The 19,602-nt window shown below is 40.8% G+C and overlaps 1 protein-coding gene across 1 annotated transcript; it reads right to left on the bottom strand.

Annotated features, from left to right (window-relative positions):
* Nucleotides 1-627: 627 nt before the first annotated feature.
* Nucleotides 628-17,788, bottom strand: paxip1 (PAX interacting (with transcription-activation domain) protein 1). Its single transcript, XM_052476929.1, has 20 exons — nt 17,542-17,788; nt 16,320-16,454; nt 14,839-14,882; nt 14,654-14,717; nt 14,450-14,560; nt 13,214-13,843; nt 11,649-12,573; nt 11,369-11,463; nt 11,140-11,235; nt 8,690-8,827; nt 7,784-7,905; nt 5,786-5,970; nt 4,094-4,205; nt 3,789-3,891; nt 3,445-3,613; nt 2,749-2,849; nt 1,426-1,560; nt 1,236-1,311; nt 1,061-1,120; nt 628-938 (listed from the first exon to the last, which is right to left on the bottom strand). The coding sequence occupies exons 1-20, from the start codon at nt 17,620-17,622 to the stop codon at nt 922-924; spliced, it is 3,399 nt and encodes a 1,132-aa protein (XP_052332889.1). The 5' UTR covers nt 17,623-17,788; the 3' UTR covers nt 628-921.
* Between the last annotated feature and the right edge of the window lie 1,814 nt (nt 17,789-19,602).

Genomic DNA, 19,602 nt, shown 5'->3' with positions numbered 1-19,602 from the left:
TGGGAAATGAAGGTTATTCAAAATATAGTTCTATAATGTCAGTAGAAGATAACAGCATTGTGCACAGTACATAATATTTAATGACATAAAGCATATTTAGAAACCCAAAATGTTTTCCACAACGCACCAACAATGACTTGGTTCCAGTTTTCCAAACTTCCAACATCTTTGGTAACGTGATCAGCTCCCCAAAGCGTATCTGGCACACGACCTTGGATGAGGCACTAATTCAATTGTGTTTTTGAGGGCATCACCTCAGGCTATTCACCCACCAGAGGGGCCAAGAGATAACTCCAGGCACTTGTCTGACAGCAAGCAATTTTCGATCACCAGTAACTACTTTAATACTTCATTAACAATTAATTAAATCAAGTCTTTGAGGAATTATGTCTTAAAAGTAAGATCAAGAGTAGAGACCATGTTCAATTTGGTAGTTTGGAAAAGTCTGGTATGACAGTAGAATTTGATCATTAAATTATGTTGCTTAGTGCAGTTTGGTTCAATACATGAAACAAACTCTGCTTCTTATGTTGTGATTGTAAAATGCCTCTCGGGCATCAGAGTTTTGGCACTGTACCATGAATATCTAAATAGTGAAATTTGTAAGAATGCAAAGAAATTCTCAGATTCATTTTGACAACAAAGTTCTGATTTTATTCCAAAAGTGTTGAATAACTGCTGGAACATTTTGACAATACAATAAAACATGTTAAAATCCATAATTTAAACATTCAGTCCACAAAAATAACATAAATGTATGCATGTATTATTAACGGTTGTTACAAAAAGCTACAAAACGACCGATTATCTATCCACAGTGTACAAAATCTTGCAAAATATCAAGGGTAGTGTGACTGTACATTGCAACTTGTTTTTAGCCTTCCTTGCTGCCTCCTCATCTTCACCTTCTTGTCTTCGCCATCATGTGAATTTATATGTGAGATTGTTAAGGAAAGTGGTGAGCTGGGCTTTAACAGAAAAACAAAGTGGATATCACAATCAGAATCACTACAATCAATTGCCACGATCTTAAAACCCATGTTTTATTTAAAAGGATATGATTCATAATCCATGTTCTGTGTCAATACACCAGTCAATATAAACTCAGCATTGTGAGTGTCTGTTAGGAAGAAACAGGGGAGACAAGAAGTAGGTTTAGGGTCGAGTCAAAACAGGATGTCAAAACAAATCGGCCACATCCAAAGCACATGTGTACATTTATAGGTTTCTCTTACCAATGTTCTTCAAGAAGTACTCTCTACAGAGATGAAGATCATTCTCACAGGATATGAGGATGATCTCAGCAAGGTTCTGAAAAGAACAGAAAACATTCCACGAGTTCAGTAATAGAACATCACCTCGGTCACATTCTTCCAAGTACACATTTATAACACAATGCTGTGACGACATGGAGAGGACCAGTACCTTGTTCTGCTTGTGCTCCATTATTTTGCGGAAGGAGGGCTGCTTGGGGAGCACCTTGCCTCCTGCGCTCTCTACAATGGCTTTCATAGTGATAAGGCTTGGACAGATCCCAGGGGTAATGTAGAAATACTTGCCCTAGAGAGGGAGAGAAAAACAGAAAGACATGTTTATGAGCCAGTTGGGTATCTAATGTAGGGCTGCAAGATATGGGCAAATAATGTAATTGTGTTTTTTTTTTAAACCAAATATTGCGATTGCGATTTGACTTACACGGAGTGTACAAAACATGAGGAATACTTTCATGATATTGAGTTGCACCCCGTTTGCCCTCAGAACAGACTCAATTCGTCAGGGCATGGACTTTACATGGTGTCGAAAGCATTCCACAGGGATGCTGGCTCATGTTGACTTCAATGCTTCCCACAATTGTGTCAAGTTGGCTGGATGTCCTTTGGGTGGTGGACCATTCTTGATACACACGAGAAACTGTTGAGCGTGGAAAAAACCCAGCAGTGTTGCAGTTCTTGACACTCAAACTGGTGTGCCTGGCACCTACTACCATACCCCATTCAAAGGCACTTAAATATTTTGTCTTGCCAATTCACGCTCTAAATGGCACACAGACACAATTGTATCAAGGCTTAAAAATCCTTCTTTAACCGGTCTCCTCCCCTTCATCTACACTGATTGTAGTGGATTTAACAAGAGCCATCAATAAGGGATCATAGCTTTCAGCTGGATTCCCCTGGTCAGTCTGTGTCATGGAAAGTTGTTCCTAATGTTTAATACAGAGTAGCTCAAAACACTTGGGTGACTGTTGGAATCATGGAAATAGTGTGATTCATATTAAGAAGCAAAGTGGAAAGCACCATCGTGCTTGTTTGGAACAATCTGTTGACTGCACATGACAGAACAGCATGCAAACTTATAGTGACTAACAACTGGGCTAACAGCGGGGAGGTGGAACTGCTTTGTTGAGTGACGGGTTGGGGCTTGGTGTGTGGGAAGTGTGTGGGAAGGTGTGTGGGAAGCAGCCGCAAGAGAGGGAGAGGGACGACAAACATAGTAAACTACAAATGGACCTTACATGCGGCTGACTGGCGTTTCAAAATATTGCATGCAATATGGATATTGCACATGTCAATATTGTGATTTCGATGTGAATTTGATTCCTTGTGCAGCCCTAATCTAATGCATCCAATCAGACAAATTGACTCGATAACAATCTGATGACTCGACAGAACAAGTATATACACATTGGTGTCCACTGTCCAGGCAGATAGACATTGGGGATAGATTCCATAAGTGCATTGTTTCACTAACCTTGAAGAGTGGTGCAGTGTGGGCCCTCTTCAGTGACTCTTCCAGACTGAAGCCAAACAGCACCTCTGCCTCTGCATCTCTCAGCATGTAGTTCTGCTCATCTGAATAAACAAACACGTACTATAAGAATACACATACTCTAACAAATAAACACATACTGTAGTCTAAAGCAGGGATCATCAACTAGATTCAGCCATGGGATGATTTTCTTAAGCAGATGGTCAGGGAGCCAGAACATAATTCCAAGTAGTTTGTATTCTGCAAATTGACAGCAAGAAGTCAAAACAGATCATATTTAACTAAAACATAATAGTTTTATACCTTGCTTAGATTTGTATACGATCACACATACTGTATCTATCTATTATGCATGGGAATACTTTGGAACAGATTTCCTAAATTAATATCAGTGATTTGCTGGTGTTTTCACAGGCTTATGTTCAACAATAAAAAACATTTTTTCAATTTGACTTTTGAAATAAAATCACCCGCGGACCAAATTCAGTCAGCGGGCCACCAGTTGTGGGACCCTACTCTGAAGAATGTACAAAAACTCTAAAACCAAACACACTCACTCTAAGAACCCACATACACTCTACAAAGCTACACACAAAAAGTGATCACAACAGTGTCTCGCAACATGAAACTCCCTCACACAGATCTGTTCTCTAATAACTGAATGCATATTTAACATACCGACAAACTTCTGGCTCTTCCAGCTCTCTTCTAACCACTCAGGGGTGACGATGTGCTTGACGATTGACATGGCTGTGAGAAACTTCACCGTCCTCGTCACCTTGTTGGCCACCAGATGGGTGCACTTCTGAGCGCTCTCTGCAATCTCCCCTCCAAGGTTGTGCAGCCTCTGGATAGACAAAAGGAGACATCGGATGCATTGTTAGAGGCTGGTCTGTGAGTGCTGAGAATCAGAAGTCATCCTGTGATACGTTTTGAGAAATATTGGTGATTGATAACAATAATTATAGACAATGACTGTTTCCTGCAGACTCAGCTGTGCAGAGGCATAAAAAGGCAATTACCTTCATGAATTGTTGGACCTGTGTTGGCTCAAAGCCAGTAAAGAAAATGTACGGTGTCGACTCTGGTGGAAGCTTCTTGGTTGGGGATTGAATCTCCTCAAGTCTACAATTGAAAGAACATTTGGATCATTGGGTGAGAAACTTTAGGTAATTGCGTTGTATACATATATACATACAAATAAATATATAAATTTAAAAACATTTTTGTAGAAACAAATATTTTTCCTAACACAAATTTTGCAGATTGACTAATTCAACATACTGTGCTACACAACACTGTAAAATGTAGAGTGATGGAGACTCACCTTGGCTTCTTATTTGGAGGCTGGGAGTTTGACTCAGACTGTCTCTGCTTCTGTTGCAGCTGCAATGCTGCCAACACATCAGGTGAAACCTTCACAGGAGCCCGCCAAGCACCTAAAATCAAACGGAGAAAAATGTATATAATCCACACCTGTGTAAGAATTTTGTCCATCACCCTCAATTTTTAAAATTTATTATTACCCATATACAGTGCATTCGGAAAGTATTCAGAGCCCTTGATTTCCCACCCCCCATATTTTGTTACAATAGTCTTATTCAAAAATGGATTATATTAACAAAAAATCTACACTCAATACCCAATTATCATCAAGAAAAAAATAGTTTTTTAGAAATTGTTGCAAATTTATATTTAAAAAAACAACTGAAATTTCACATTTACATAAGTATTCAGATCATTTACTCTGTACTTTGTTGAAGTACCTTTTTGTGATCACATCCTTGAGCCTTCTTGGGTATGATGCTACAAGCTTGGCATACCTGTATTTGGGGAGTTTCTCCCATTCTTATCTGCAGATCCTCTCAAGCTCTGTCAAATTAGATGAGGAGCGTCACTGCACAGCTGTTTTCAGGCCTCTCCAGAGATGTTCGATTGGGTTCAAGTCCGGGCTCTGGCTGGGCTACTCAAGGACATTGAGACTTGTGCTGAAGCCACTCCTGCGTTGTCTTGGCTGTGTGCTCAGGGTCATTGTCCTCATTGGAAGGTGAACCTTCACCCCACTGAGGTCTGGAGCAGGTTTATCATCAAGGATTTCACTATACTCTGTTAATCTTTCCCTCGAGCCTGACTAGGCTCTCAGTCTCTGTCATTGAAAAACATCCCCACAGCATGATGCTGCCACCACCATGCTTCACTGTAGGGGTGATGCCAGGTTTCCTCCAGACGGGACTCTTGGCATTCACGTCAAAGAGTTCTATCTTCATCAGACCAGAGAATCTTGTTTCTTATGGTTAGAGTCCTTTAGGTGCCTTTTGGCAAATGCCAAGTAGGCTGTCATGTGCCTTTTACTGAGTAGTGGCTTCCATCTGGCAACTCTACTATAAAGGCCTTTGGTAGAGTGCTGCATATGTGGTTGTCCTTCTGGAAGGTTCTCCCATCTCCACAGAGGAACTCCAGAGCTCTACGAGAGTGACCATTGGGTTCTTGGTCACAGCTCTAGGAAGATACTTGGCCACTGTGTTCTTCGGGACCTTCAATGCTGCAGAAATGTTTTGGTACCCTTCCCCAGATAAACACAATCCTGTCTCGGAGCTCTACGGACAATTCCTTTGACCTCATGGCTTGGTTTTTGCTCTGAAATGCACTGTCAACTGTGGGACCTTATATAGACAGTTGTGTGCCTTTCCAAATCATGTCCAAGTTATAGAAACAGCTCAAGGATGATCAATGGAACTAGGATGCACCTGAGCTCAATTATGAGTACCATAACGAAGGGTCTGAATACTTATGTAATAAAATGTATCTGTTTTTTAAATAAATTTGCAAAAATGTCTAAAAAGCTGTTTTCGCTTTGTCATTATGGGGTATTGTGTGTAGATTGATGAGGATTTTTTATTTTATTTAATCGTTTAGGCTGTAACGTAACAAAATGTGGAAAAAGGTTAGGGTTCTGAATACTTTCCGAATGCGCTGTAAAGTCCCCTTGCCCCCACTGTAAGACTTCTGAACCCTGTACCCAGTAGGTTCTGAACCAGATGCTGGTTGGGGATGAGTGGTTCCTGCAGATTGAAGTTGGAGTATCTGCTGTGCTGGATCTGCCGGAGAGCCTCAAAGTTCCCCAGGAGGATATCACAGAGCCACTGGGCATTGACGCAGGGGATCCTCCACTCCTTGGCCTTCTCATACTTCAGACCACTGGGCCTAAGGAGACAGGGAGGGAGAGGGTTAACACAGGGGATTCCAACAGTCAAGTAAAACAGACATGATGCAGGCATAAAACACACACACATACAGTGGGGCAAAAACGTATTTAGTCAGCCACCAATTGTGCATGTTCTCCCACTTAAAAATATGAGAGAGGCCTGTAATTTTCATCATAGGTACACTTCAACTATGACAGACAAAATGAGAAGAAAATAAAATCCAGAAAATCACATTGTAGGATTTTTAATGAATTTATTTGCAAATTTGAAAATAAGTATTTGTTCAATAACAAAAGTTTCTCAATACTGTTATATGCCCTTTGTTGGCAATAACAGAGGTCACTACGTTTTCTGTAAGTCTTCACAAGGTTTTAACACACTGTTGCTGGTATTTTGGCCCATTCCTCCATGCAGATCTCCTGTAGAGCAGTGATGTTTTGGGGCTGTTGCTGGGCAACACGGACTTTCAACTCCCCCCAAAGATTTTCTATGGGGTTGAGATCTGGAGACTGGCTAGGCCACTCCAGGACCTTGAAATGCTTCTTACGAAGCCACTCCTTCGTTGCCCGGGCAGGGTGTTTGGGATCATTGTCATGCTGAAAGACCCAGCCACATTTCATCTTCAACGCCCTTGTTGATGGAAGGAGGTTTTCACTCAAAATCTCACGATACATGGCCCCATTCATTCTTTCCTTTACACGGATCAGTTGTCCTGGTCCCTTTGCAGAAAAACAGTCCCAAAGCATGATGTTTCCACCCCCATGCTTCACAGTAGGTATGGTGTTCTTTGGATGCAACTCAGCATTCTTTGTCCTCCAAACATGACGAGTTGAGTTTTTACCAAAGGTATATTTTTGGTTTCAACTGACCATATGACATTCTCCCAATCTTCTTCTGGATCATCCAAATGCTCTCTAGCAAACTTCAGACGGGCCTGGACATGTACTGGCTTAAGCAGGGGGACACGTCTGGCACTGCAGAATTTGAGTCCCTGGCGGCGTAGTGTGTTACTGATGGTAGGCTTTGTTACTTTGGTCCCAGCTCTCTGCGGGTCATTCACTAGGTCCCCCAGTGTGGTTCTGGGATTTTAGCTCACCGTTCTTGAGATCATTTTGACCCCACGGGGGGAGATCTTGCGTGGAGCCCCAGATCGAGGGAGATTATCAGTGGTCTTGTATGTCTTTTATTTCCTAATAATTGCTCCCCCAGTTGATTTCTTCAAATCAAGCTGCTTACCTATTGCAGATTCAGTCTTCCCAGCCTGGTGCAGTTATACAATTTTGTTTCTGGTGTCCTTTGACAGCTCTTTGGTCTTGGCCATAGTGGAGTTTGGAGTGTGTATGTTAGAGTTTGTCGACAGGTGTCTTTTATACTGATAACAAGTTCAAACAGGTGCCATTAATACAGGTAACGAGTGGAGGACAGAGGAGCCTCTTAATAAAGAAGAAGTTACAGGTCCGTGAGAGCCAGAAATCTTCCTTGTTTGTAGGTGACCAAATACTTATTTTCCACCATAATTTGCAAATAAATTCTTAAATCCTACAATGTGATTTTATGGATGTTTTTCTCTCATTATTGTCTGTCATAGTTGAAGTGTACCTATGATGAAAATTACAGGCCTCTCTCATCTTTTTAAGTGGGAGAACTTGCACAATTGGTGGCTGACTAAATATTTTTTTGCCCCACTGTATATATAAAACTGAAACCCATCCACACAAATTCTGAACATGATTACACCAATATCTTGACTGTGTCTACAACATTTACATGCAATTCTAAATAGGTGAAAGCATATCAATATCTTCTCGTACTCTTTACAGATGAGCACGGTGTTGCTACGACAGAGGTAGCCTGTGTATCTGGCTCCTGCCAGATAGGCCATTAGCTTCAGGTCATCACGGTCTGAGTCCACAAAGCCAGTCACAGAGATGATCTGAGGAGGAACGAATGTTAGGAACATCAATGGACTTACTATTGAAGCTATGAACTCTACTTCTGAACTATTCATTACATAGGCCTAGTTCTCCTTGGAATTCTAGTCATTACCTCATCATACACCAATGCAAAATGTATGATTGTACCCATGGGTGTAGTGCTGCCGGAGCAACGCTCTGCCACTTCTCAGAATGCAATGGTGCTCATTTAATAAAGTTGAAGTGGAATCAAGTTCACACAAGATCATTTAATGATTAACCAGTATTCGACATAACAAACCAAATATAATAGCTAGTACAATGTTACTGTTAGACCAAAAAACACATCATTTCGTATAAGACGTCAGGATGATTGTGCTGAATGGTTGCATTTTTTTAAATCATGAGGCCAAGACTCAACAGAACGTGCCACTGGACAAAATATGTGCTTTGACAAACAAAACACAGGGAGGCTGTAGCTTGTGAACTCCATCTGCTCTAAAATGCACTCAAACAGTAGGTTATGTACATCAATCAAGAAGATCTGAAAGCATGTACCCATGAAACTGATTTAGATTCAAATGGTTGGCATACAGCTTGGACGTTTCATCCGTAAAACGTGAAGAATTGTCATCCACGATTGACAGAGATGGTGCCCTTTATTTTTTGGTTTTGGTAGGCCTAATTTGGTGTTTGAGGGTATTAAAAATGGAACCGTTGTTCAAAATAAAAACAAATGAAAGCAGTTCCCAAACCATGTTAGATGTTTTGAATGTGGCGAGATAAAGAGGAAGTGATGCGTACGTGTTGTGAGCAGGGCTTCGCTCCAGGTGGGAAGGCGAAGGGGAGGTGTAGGGTTCTGTGGGGAGGAACCATCTTCTTTTTTTTCAGGATTGTGTTCAGCCAGTGGGCAGTGACACAGCGTCTCCCCTCCCGTAGGGCCTGAGGTACAGCAACAAGAAAGATGACCTTTAAAACCTAATATAACGGACACACACACAGTAGAGTCCTGCACGGGTCCGTTTTTTGGAGACACATCCGCCCCGGCCACATCAATTCCGAGCCCCACCCAATATACCCTACATCAGGACTGATTTTTCTCATAACCCGACACACCCGCATAGAATAGTTCTGAGAGCCGATCCGTGACCCGCCAAATAACATAATAAAAATGGTTCATTAATTGAATAGAAGGCTGTTATTCCCCTTCCCTGGCCTGTATGAATTCATTTGTCTGCATGTCTATTCAACATTTGGATAAAAGGAAACCATGCCATGAATTAAGAACAATATATTTTTATTTTCACAATGAGATGCGGCACACAGACGACTCAAATCCCTCTGAAAAAAAGGGCCTTCTAATTAGCCTTCTTAGCTGACATAACGAAACCTTTACATTCAACATTGTTTAAATAATAAAATAGTTTAATTGAAACTTAAAACAATTCCCAGAATCGAATATAGGATGCAAAAAGATATATATTTAGTAGGTTATACTCACAACTTTTACCAGGCACACTGGTTTAAACTTGATATGGCCTGTGTAAATCAGTGATTCCCAAACTGTGGGGTTCCCCCACCACTATTTTTTTTACTCAGTCCGGCATTAAACTAACTCTTGAAAGTTGTCATAGTAGAAAGCACAAGGAGCAATTTCGAAATTGGGTAGTGCTTCATCAGTTTCTCTTGTCATGTCAGTCATTACTTACCTCAGAGAGCCATGTATAACTTGTCAGAAATGTACATATCAACTAGCTCATGTCAGCTAATGTTTTTTTTTCTCTTTCTTTGCCAAATAGATATTGTTGTAATTTTGTTCTCACTCAAATATCAAATGAACACACATTAGACATGGCAAAATGTAAAGAATTGCATGGTAACTTTGCAGTTTTAAAGCAAATTATCTTTGCACCCCCATGACAAAATGTGTAGAATTGCAGGAAATAAGCACAGAATGTTCCCTAATGCTGGAAGGTGTAAAAAAGTTTGGGAACCCCTGGTCTAAATTAACAAAAGCCTGAATTAATGTGCTGCAGCAAGGGAGCCAAATAAACTGAATTAGTATCTTATAAAAAACAATAATCACCTATTGTAAAGAAATATCGTTGCGGTGCCTGTTAATTTATCATTGAATTGACTACTTTTGATTTAACACACGCATTCGCAAAAAAGCACTGTTGTTGGTGTATCCATCTACCAGAGTTTTGTTGTTCTATTTGTCCACAATGATCCTTCCAAACCAAACCAGTGGATTTCACCAGGAACACATCGCAACACCTATTTTCCCAATTCTGAATTTCATAACCTTGAAACGCTTTTATTCATTTCTGGTTACGTTTGCCCTTTTCAATGCTTGAAGAGCGAAGAGACTGGCAAATCCATGGAAAGTAGGCCTAACAGCTCAGTCAGACTGCAAAATGTATTAACATAATCACATACGAGCCTTAGGGGGATCCAGAAACTGTCATTTCAAAAATAAAGGTTTATTCTTTTCAACACCACACAAATAATGGACAGTTCCACTGCATGCATGAATTGCAATGTTTAAATATATACTTCTGTGTATTGATTTTAAGAAAGGCAAGTTAGGTACATTCATGATTATACTTTTTTCCCCCCGCAAACTTTTTTGTTAAATCATCCCCTCGTTTAGCTAAGTTGGCTAGTAGCCTATAAGTCTGCCTCACCACTTTTGTTAAATCATCCCCCAGAATGGAACACAACCCCAAATAAATACATAAATAAATACAATTTTAGTTAAAATTTTTTAAATTAATGAATTAATGAATTAAAATTAAAATGTTCTATTAAAACAAATTAATTAAACTTTCTCCTAACTTTGTTTTTATTTTTAAATATTATTTATTTGAGGCTAAATTGATTTTATTGATGAATTATATTAGTTAAAATAGTGTTCATTCAGTATTGTTGTAATTGTATTATTACAAATAAATACATAAATAAATAATAAATAAATAAAAATTAATTAATGAATATATAAATAAATAAATAAATAAATATATATATAAAAATCGTCCGATTAATCGGTATCGGCTTTTTTGGGTCCACCAATAAATCGGTATCGGTGTTGAAAAATCATAATCGGTCGATCTCTACTTTCATTCCACCCGCCAGCTGTTTTTTTTGCGAGTCAACCACGGGTATCTGACCCGATGCAGGATTCTAACACACACACACACTTGTCCTTCAAACAAGCCTTTAGCTGAGATGAAAAACTCTTTAGTGATGCTTACCTGGACATACATGCTGCTAACTTGAGTTTCACAGAGCAGGTGAGTGCAGCGGTTGTTGAGAGAGGAGTCCACAGTTCCACCATAGGCCTGGATAATCTGTGATTCACAAAATACAACTCAGCAATGCAAGGGGAAAAACAGTAGTTGAAAAAAATGCAGTTATAATGAATGCTGTTTGCTAAGACACAAGATAAGTCCAAGAAAATAATTAACGTTTTTTTTTTCTTACTCTCTTCCACGTGGCAAGGAGCTGCTTGTCTGCCATCTGCTCTGGGTAGTCAGCAACAGCAAACACACAGCCCACCAAGAAGCCATCTTCAGGAACTACAGCAGCAAACAGAACAATGTTTGGTTAGTCAAACAAATCAGAACTATAACCATTAAAAACAGCATGATGATCATTGGATGTATATCATCTGATCACGATTGTTTTCTTAATGTATTTTGATGACTTTTTGTAATGACCTGAAACTGAAATTGAAACCTCAATTGTGTCTTAGAGAACTTACTCTCTTGTCCTGGCTCGTGGCCAAACAGCTGGTGCACTTGAGGCGGCTGGAGCTGAGGCTGTAGTGACCCTTGCTGCTGCTGCGGCTGCTGGAGTGGCTGCTGGCTTGGATGCTGCTGCAGCGACTGCTGCTGGCTCTTCAGATGCTGCTGCTGCTGTTGTTGTTGCTGGAGCTGCTGCATGTGCTGCTGCTGCATCTGTTGCTGCAGGAAATGCTGCTGCTGCTGCTGTTGGAGGTGTTGTTGATGGAGTTGCTGTTGCTGCTGGTTCTGCTGCTGTTGCTGCTGCTGCTGTTGCTGCTGCAGCTGTTGCTGGAGCCTGTGCTGCTGGAACTGCTGTAGCTGCTGTTGTAAAGCATGCTGCTGCTGCTGGAGCTGCTGCTGCATTGGTGGCCGCAGGAGCTGCTGCGGTCGCAGTTGTTGCTGCGAGAATGCATGTTGTGGTTGTTGTTGTTGTTGCTGGGTGAAGATCTGTTGTTGGTGGATCTGCTGTTGCTGTGGCTGCTGCTGGATGAACTGATGTGCTTGTTGTTGTGGCAACTGAGGAGGGAAACCTGGCTGAGGAACCTGCGGCTGCTGCTGTTGTTGTTGTTGTTGTTGTTGTTGTTGTTGCTGCTGGTGGTGCAACTGCATGAGTTGCTGTGGTGGGAGATGCTGCAGCATGGGGTGCTGCTGCTGTGGCAGCTGCTGAGGTGGGTGTTGTTGTTGTGGCTGTTGTTGTTGTGGCTGTTGTTGTGGCTGTTGTTGGGGGACCTGATGAGACTGCTGCTGCAGTAACTGCTGCTGTGCTTCGGCTGTGAGCTGCTGCTGACCTTGGGGCTTCGCTTGGTTGAACAGGAGTGGGTTGGGTTGGGCGTTGGGCTGGCCCTGGTTCGTTTGCTGCTGCTGCTCTAATGTCTTAGTTGAGGCAGAGAGACTCTGTAGGATCTGTGGTAAGAAACCAAACAAATGTTGACATTTGCAAGCCAGTTAAGAATACATTCTTATTTACAATGACGAGTGGGTTACTGCCTTGTAACTGCCTTGTTCAGGGGCAGAACAACAGATTTTTACCTTGTCAGCTCGGGGATTCGATACAAAAACCTTTCGGTTACTGGCCCTACGCTCTAACCACTAGGCCACTGTACCACCCTCTCTGTAACTAGAACAACAGTAGTTGCTTTGAAAACTATACTTTTCCCACAAATGCATTTTGAACAACGGTCATATGCTTCTATGCTTATTAGAATCCATCCCTCTCTCCTCCATGAGCATAGAGGGAGAGGGAGTGAGAGTGGCTCGCTCACACAGCAGACGACAGCGAAACAGGGGCAGGCAGATACTTTCATATGGTTTATACTTGGTCAAATACACATAATGGTTTGAATAAATCATGATAACAGCAATTTTTAAGCAAGTTGTTAACCAATAAATTATGTGACCAACTCCATAAAAAAATTGCCAAGTAAAATGGTTGCAAATGCGAGAGTTCTGGTCGCCGTTTCGAACCCTGATTTCACACCACTACTGCAAAAGAAAACAAGCAAGAAAGAAAGCCTGAGAGAACGCCAAAGAACGGTGTTCTTACGTGTGCAACGTTGGGGGGCCTTGTGGTCTGCTGGATGTCAGAGTTGTTGGTGATGTTCCGTAGTGTCCTGGCCGCTGGGCTCCAGCCTGCCATGCCCTCTGTCCTCTCTGCCCCCGGCTGGGCAGCACTGGGTACTAGGGCAACCCGGGCTTCTGATGGCCCTGCACTGCCTGGCACAGGGGGAACACTGGCACAGAGGTTGATCAGGCCAGAGTCCTTCACTGGCTGCAGTCTGCGTTTGGGACCCAGGGGCGGCCCGGTCATCTCCGCAGGTGTCCAGTTCAGGTTCCGCTCCTCCTTCTCCGTGGAAGAGTCATCCGAGTCATCAAACATGAGTTCGTCTCGTCGCTCGGCTTTGGGCGAGGTCCCTCCTCGGCCACTAGCAGGGGAGTCATCTCTTGATGAGGGGCTGGATCTCCGGGACCTGGGGCCTGGGCGCCTGCGGCCTGGAGGGCTGTAGCTGCCCTCAGAGCGCGACTCGTACTCGCTCTCCTCATCCTCCTCCTGGTAGGTCAGCCGGGGGTGGTACAGAGCCTCGTCCTTCCTACTCTTGTCCAATGCGGAGTGTGTGATCCACTCCGGCGTGACGATTTTGATGCTGCTGTGCTTCAGGGCAACCTCATACTTTTCCTGGAAAACACAATTCACGGCGTGAATGTACAGACATAATACGTTTCAGGTGTATGATGTTCTTTCTGTGTACTGCAAAAATGTGTGTTTTGGTATCATCTGACCAACATAGTACAGCTATCAAGATCTTGAGATTAATTGTTTCATTAGAATACAACCTGAAGTAACACAAAGACATGTTGTGTTCAGGCATTTCTCAGTGGCCAAGCAAAGACTAGACACTAGACAGCCTATGGGCAGGCTCTACCTCCTGGTGCCTGAGCATAAAGACAGCAGTAAAACAAGACATCCCCTTCCTGCAATAACCATCAGACATACCAGTGCCAAAGCAAGACATAAAATGTCCAAAACAGGCAAGGCCTCAGCAGGCACCTCAATAGATCCTAAAAATAGTAACATGCCGGCATTATTTTTCAAAAGACTGTTCCAATTCACCAATTTGTCCATTTTCTCCAAAATGGGTGAACACTTTAAATCGTGTTTTTCCCCCCATATTTTCTTGTGAATCGGAAGAGCATTGGAATAATTTTACATTAGAAAAACACAAACACCACACAAGAATGACAAAACTTAATATGGCAAGAATAGTACTGAAAAAATAATTACCCCTTTTGGCTCTGGAACAATCAGGTGAGTACATTTCTTGTTTAGGTTGAGTTGACAGTCACCACCATAAAAAGTGATCAAGGCCCAAAGAGTGTTCAGATCTTCTGGTAGCTAAACAAAGAAATGCATGAGAAAGATCTTAACATGATATAAAATACTTATCCTAATAAATCCATAAAACAATATATACGTAAAAGTACATACTTTAGGTAGACATGCCGTGACACCGAAGAATATTTGTCCTGACTCTGGGGAGAAACCGGTAACTCTGAATTATCTTATGTTAAGAAAGTCATTCAACTCAAATGTTCAGCTAAAGTGTTACCGTTAAAATATATTTCACAAACATCAATCAATTGTTCATGAAATTCATTTCTATGAAAAGATACGGTAGCAGGTCTCCACATCTGACGGACAAAGTCACCCAAGACGGCTGAAAAACAAGGAAAACAGAGTTTAAAACGGTTTCACTTTTCCCTTCACACCACCAAGGCTCCAGGTTTTTTTGTGAATTGTCTACATAAAGGGATATACAGGTACCTGCCAAAATAAAGGAAACACTTGAGTAAATGAGGGATCAAGTATATTGAAAGCAGGTGCTTCCACACAGGTGTGGTTCCTGAGAAATAAGCCATTAACAGCCCATCATGCTTAGGGTAGGGTAATGTATAAAAATGCCCAGTTGCCCATTATTTTGGATGCCATAGCTAGAAGAGATCACAGTGACAGTGGTGTAAAGTACTTCAGTAAAAATACTTTAAAGTATTACTTAAGTAGGTTTTGGGGGTATCTGTACATTACTATTCATATTTTTGACAACTTTTACTTCACTACATTCCTAAAGAAAATGACTTTATACTCCATACATTTTTCCTGACACCCAAAAGTACTCATTACATTTTGACAAGAAAATGGTCCAATTCACACTCTTATCAAGATAACATGCCTGGTCATCCCTACTGCCTCAGATCTGGCAGACCCACTAAACACAAATGCTTTGTTTGTAAATTAGTGTGCCCCTGGCTATCAGTCAATAAAAATGTAAAATACAATTGTGCCATCTGATTTGCTTAATATAAGGAATTTGAAATTGTTTATACTTTTACTTTTGATACTTAAGTACATTTTAACAATCCCATTTACTTTTGATACTTAAGTACATTTTAACAATCCCATTTACTTTAGATACTTAAGTATATTTTAAACCAAATACTTTTAAGACTTTTTCTCAAGTAGTATTTTACTGGGTGACTTTCACTTGAGTCATTTTCTATTAAGGTATCTTTACATTTACTCAAGTATGACAATTGAGTTCTTCTTCCACCACTGCTTAGTGACTTTGAAAGAGGGGTCTCAAAGGAGCATAGATGGTTTAAAGGGTGGAGGGAGATACATAGTCAGTTGTACAACAATGCATTCAACTGAAATATGTCTTCCGTATTTAACCAGATCTCAACCCAATAGAACACTTATGGGAGATTCTGGAGTGGCGCCTGAGACAGCTTTCCCACCACCATCAACAAAAAAACCTGGGGTGTAATCATTAGCCAAACAGTTGCGAAACATAACTAAAACAAGAGTTTCTATTGGACAAATTCAGGTCGGTCCCTCCCCGTTTCATTCCATTGACTTCCGTTAAAGAAACGTTTTGCAACCGAATCTGCATAATAAATACACCCCAAATTATGGAATTTCTTGTGGGAAAATTATGTTGTGTCCCTCCAATATACTTCCAGACACTTGTAGAATCTATGCCAAGGCTCATTGAAGCTGTTCTGGCAGGTTGTGGTGGTCCAACGCACGATTAAAACATGTTATGTTGGTGTTTCCTTTATTTTGGCAGTTATCCATGTATAATTCACACCCTTACCTTGACAACTGGAAGGTCAAAGACCTCTCGTGACTCCCCAACCTCTGGGTTATCTCCATCCTCTGCTATAATGTGTGTAGCCAAGGCATTGTATGAGACCTCCTTGCCTTTCCCTGCTTTCAGCAGCTGGACAACCTAAAGTGCACATGAAATCACATCAATGAAATAAAACAGAATACCTGGGGGTCGAATGAACCAGTTATATGCACATGATCAAATCGTATTTGCATAATACAACAGTGAAATGCTTACTTACAAGCCCTTAGCCAACAATGCAGTTTTACAACAACAAAAGTGTTTAAAAAGTATTTAATAAAATCAACTTTTGTAAAAAAATTAAAATGATAAATTATATGATAAATGTGTACAATTCCAACCAAAGTGTGATAAGAAAAGGCAGTAGGCATCAAAGACGTTATTCATCAATCAAGGGGTGGCCTGTATACTTAAGAAATTGACGTTATCAATGAGCAGTAGAAGATACTGTTGATTATTAGCTAGCTAGTAAGTGACAAAAATATGCACGGTATAGGCCAAATCAATCTCAGTGGGATTGATTATTTGAAACATAGTTTGAAGGAACAATTTGAAAATGTTCGTGATGTATTTAACTAGGCATATTCGTCGTATGTACACGATGAATCGGTTTATAAACACAGGCGCGTAAATTAAAGGCATTATTTGGCAGGAAGTTGCCACTTGCATCTCTACAATGGCGGATTTGTCCTCGCATATGCGCAATGACAGGCGCACAATTCAGCAAACCGAGGATGGGCTTTCACCTCAATATTATTGTAACGACCCTGGGTTTATCAATCCATCTCGTTCTAGCTATGGTAATCCATACATATACAATGCAAAACATGCCAAATGTATATTTACTGTATTACTAGCTGCATTGCAAAATTGGATAACCAAGTCATAGGAATGCCAGAATACTGGTTGGCTAACCTGCACTCGTAGAAAACTGGCTAGCTAGCTAAGCATCCAACTGGCTACGGTCGCTAACGTCAACAAACTAACCTCATCTGGATCAATGACAACTTCATATATATTTGTAAAACGCAATGCATGTATTAGTGTATACACCAAATCTGCAAACAATACGGGTTACAAAAGGGAAATGGAAACACTGGCCGTTAGCGTTTCGCTATGCTAACCGGCTAGTGCGGTAAACGTCATTGCTTCGCTAGGCTAGCTAGCTGTATGTCAACAGTGATACCTTTTGGTCAATGTCCCCGACCACGTAAAATTTAACATCTTTAAAGAGATCCTCCGGGACCTTCGGTTCTTCATCCGACATTATTATCCATAAAATGCTAATCAATATATGTAAAACAAAATCACTAAAAAGTCAAAAGACATTAAAAAGTTATTCCCCTCAAGGCAACACTAGCGCCAAATCTCACTGAGCGCGCCTGTACCAGAGCGTGACGACAAAGGGGGTGGAACGGAATAACATTGTTTCATTTATGTATTGTTTCTCAGATATAGTGAGTGATGTATTGTGTTATACATATTTATTATATTCATTACTAAATGCATCGCCTTACATTCAACAGACCTCTACAAACATTTATCAAATAGAAATGCTACCCCACAACAATTTGAAACATGCGACGTCTATGGGAGGAGTTAAGTAATGACGCAAGGTGGAAAAGCAATGCTGAAGTGCCAAAATACTGATCAGTGCAAAGGGCAGGTACAAACGGGAGGGGGGTATTTTCTTAACTAACTTTATTGAACGTTAAACAGGGATCTCTTTACCAGCTACAGAAAATAGGTATAATGCAGACAGATATAATAATGCAGGTAATGGGAGAAGCTTGAGGTCATTAATGAACTGTTAAAAGCTGGAGATGCCCCAGGGGTCTGTGCCAGTGGCCCCCAAAAGCAAAACTGTCCTCATGTCAGGCAGCTCCTATGTTCTTAGAAAAAATGGTTCCAAATGGTTATTTGGCTGTCCCCAGAAGAGAACTATTTTGGGTTCCATGTAAAGGGTTCTACATGGAACCTGAAATAGTTCTTCAAAGGCTTCTCCTATGGAGACAGCCAACAAACCGTTTTAGGTTCAAGATAGCACCCTTTTTCTAAGAGTGTAGACAGGGCTTGAAGCAGATGTTGGCCTAGTGATGATGGCCTTTAATTTAGCCTAGCAGTGGAAGAGCAGGAAAAGCGCCATATTATCAGACTGTAGCAGACACAATTGATTATTTAATGAGGCAAGTCATGCAAACAAAGACAGATCATACTGTAAGTGTGGCCATGCAGACTTTTTAAACGGCCTCTCCTCCCCATGAAAATGTATAGAAATGGTACTATATTCATGTTTATGGGTGATAACGTGTATGTTAGATTAAGGATTGTGACTGCTAACATCTACTATAGGACTGATAAAGATTCATTTTCTATCATCTTGAGATTGTAGCATGTTTTCCCCTTATGTTACAGACACATGTAATTCACCTTTTCGAAGATCTCATCTACTATGGAATTCATTCCTCCACGGTTCTTAGTTAATTGGCCTAATTGCTTCATTAATTAGAAGGTGTCGAATTGAAGTGCTATCAAAACGACCATAGCAGGGGTGTGTATGATATATCCATAGTGAATTATGGACATCAGTGTGAAAAGACCTTGACAAACTCTGAAATGCATCCAATTAAAGCCATAATTGGATCACTTCACTGACAGCTACATTACGTATGAGAATGTGGCCTTGTGACCTCAGAGTTACAATTTGACATCCTTGATCTGGAGCTTTTGACAAGGTGAAGCAGTTTGATTTAAGTCAATTTTACCCATATGAGCATATTGTCTTTCTCCCTTACAGGTATAGCATGCACAAGAGGATTATATTAATCCAGCATGACTATCAAGGTCACCCGCGAGCACATTGGTGTAATGCCATTTAATAAATTAAGAATTGTGACCATTATGGCTATATGATTTCATGACAGGGAGTCCATCATGAAGCCACAGCTAACAAACTGTGCCAAGGTCCTTGGAAACATTTTGGACAGAGAAAATGATTCAAATTTTGAACATTAGAAACATCTGATCCTTCATAGAGCACATAAATTTAAAACAATGTTGGGTTACTGATTCTCTGGTTCCATATGCTACTCTCTATGAGGTACATTTGGGTGAACTTTACATTTAATAATACACCTTATTCTGAACCCACTGAATGTTTTTACCAGGACTCAAAATGACACACAGCATCACAAGTAGACCTTGTAGTCTATTTTTTTATATTTTTTTATTAATTTGAATTACACTG

The sequence above is a fragment of the Oncorhynchus keta genome, chromosome 23, assembly GCF_023373465.1.
Source record: "Oncorhynchus keta strain PuntledgeMale-10-30-2019 chromosome 23, Oket_V2, whole genome shotgun sequence".
NCBI classification, from domain to species: domain Eukaryota; kingdom Metazoa; phylum Chordata; class Actinopteri; order Salmoniformes; family Salmonidae; genus Oncorhynchus; species Oncorhynchus keta.
This window is presented reverse-complemented; position numbering and strand designations above follow the sequence as displayed.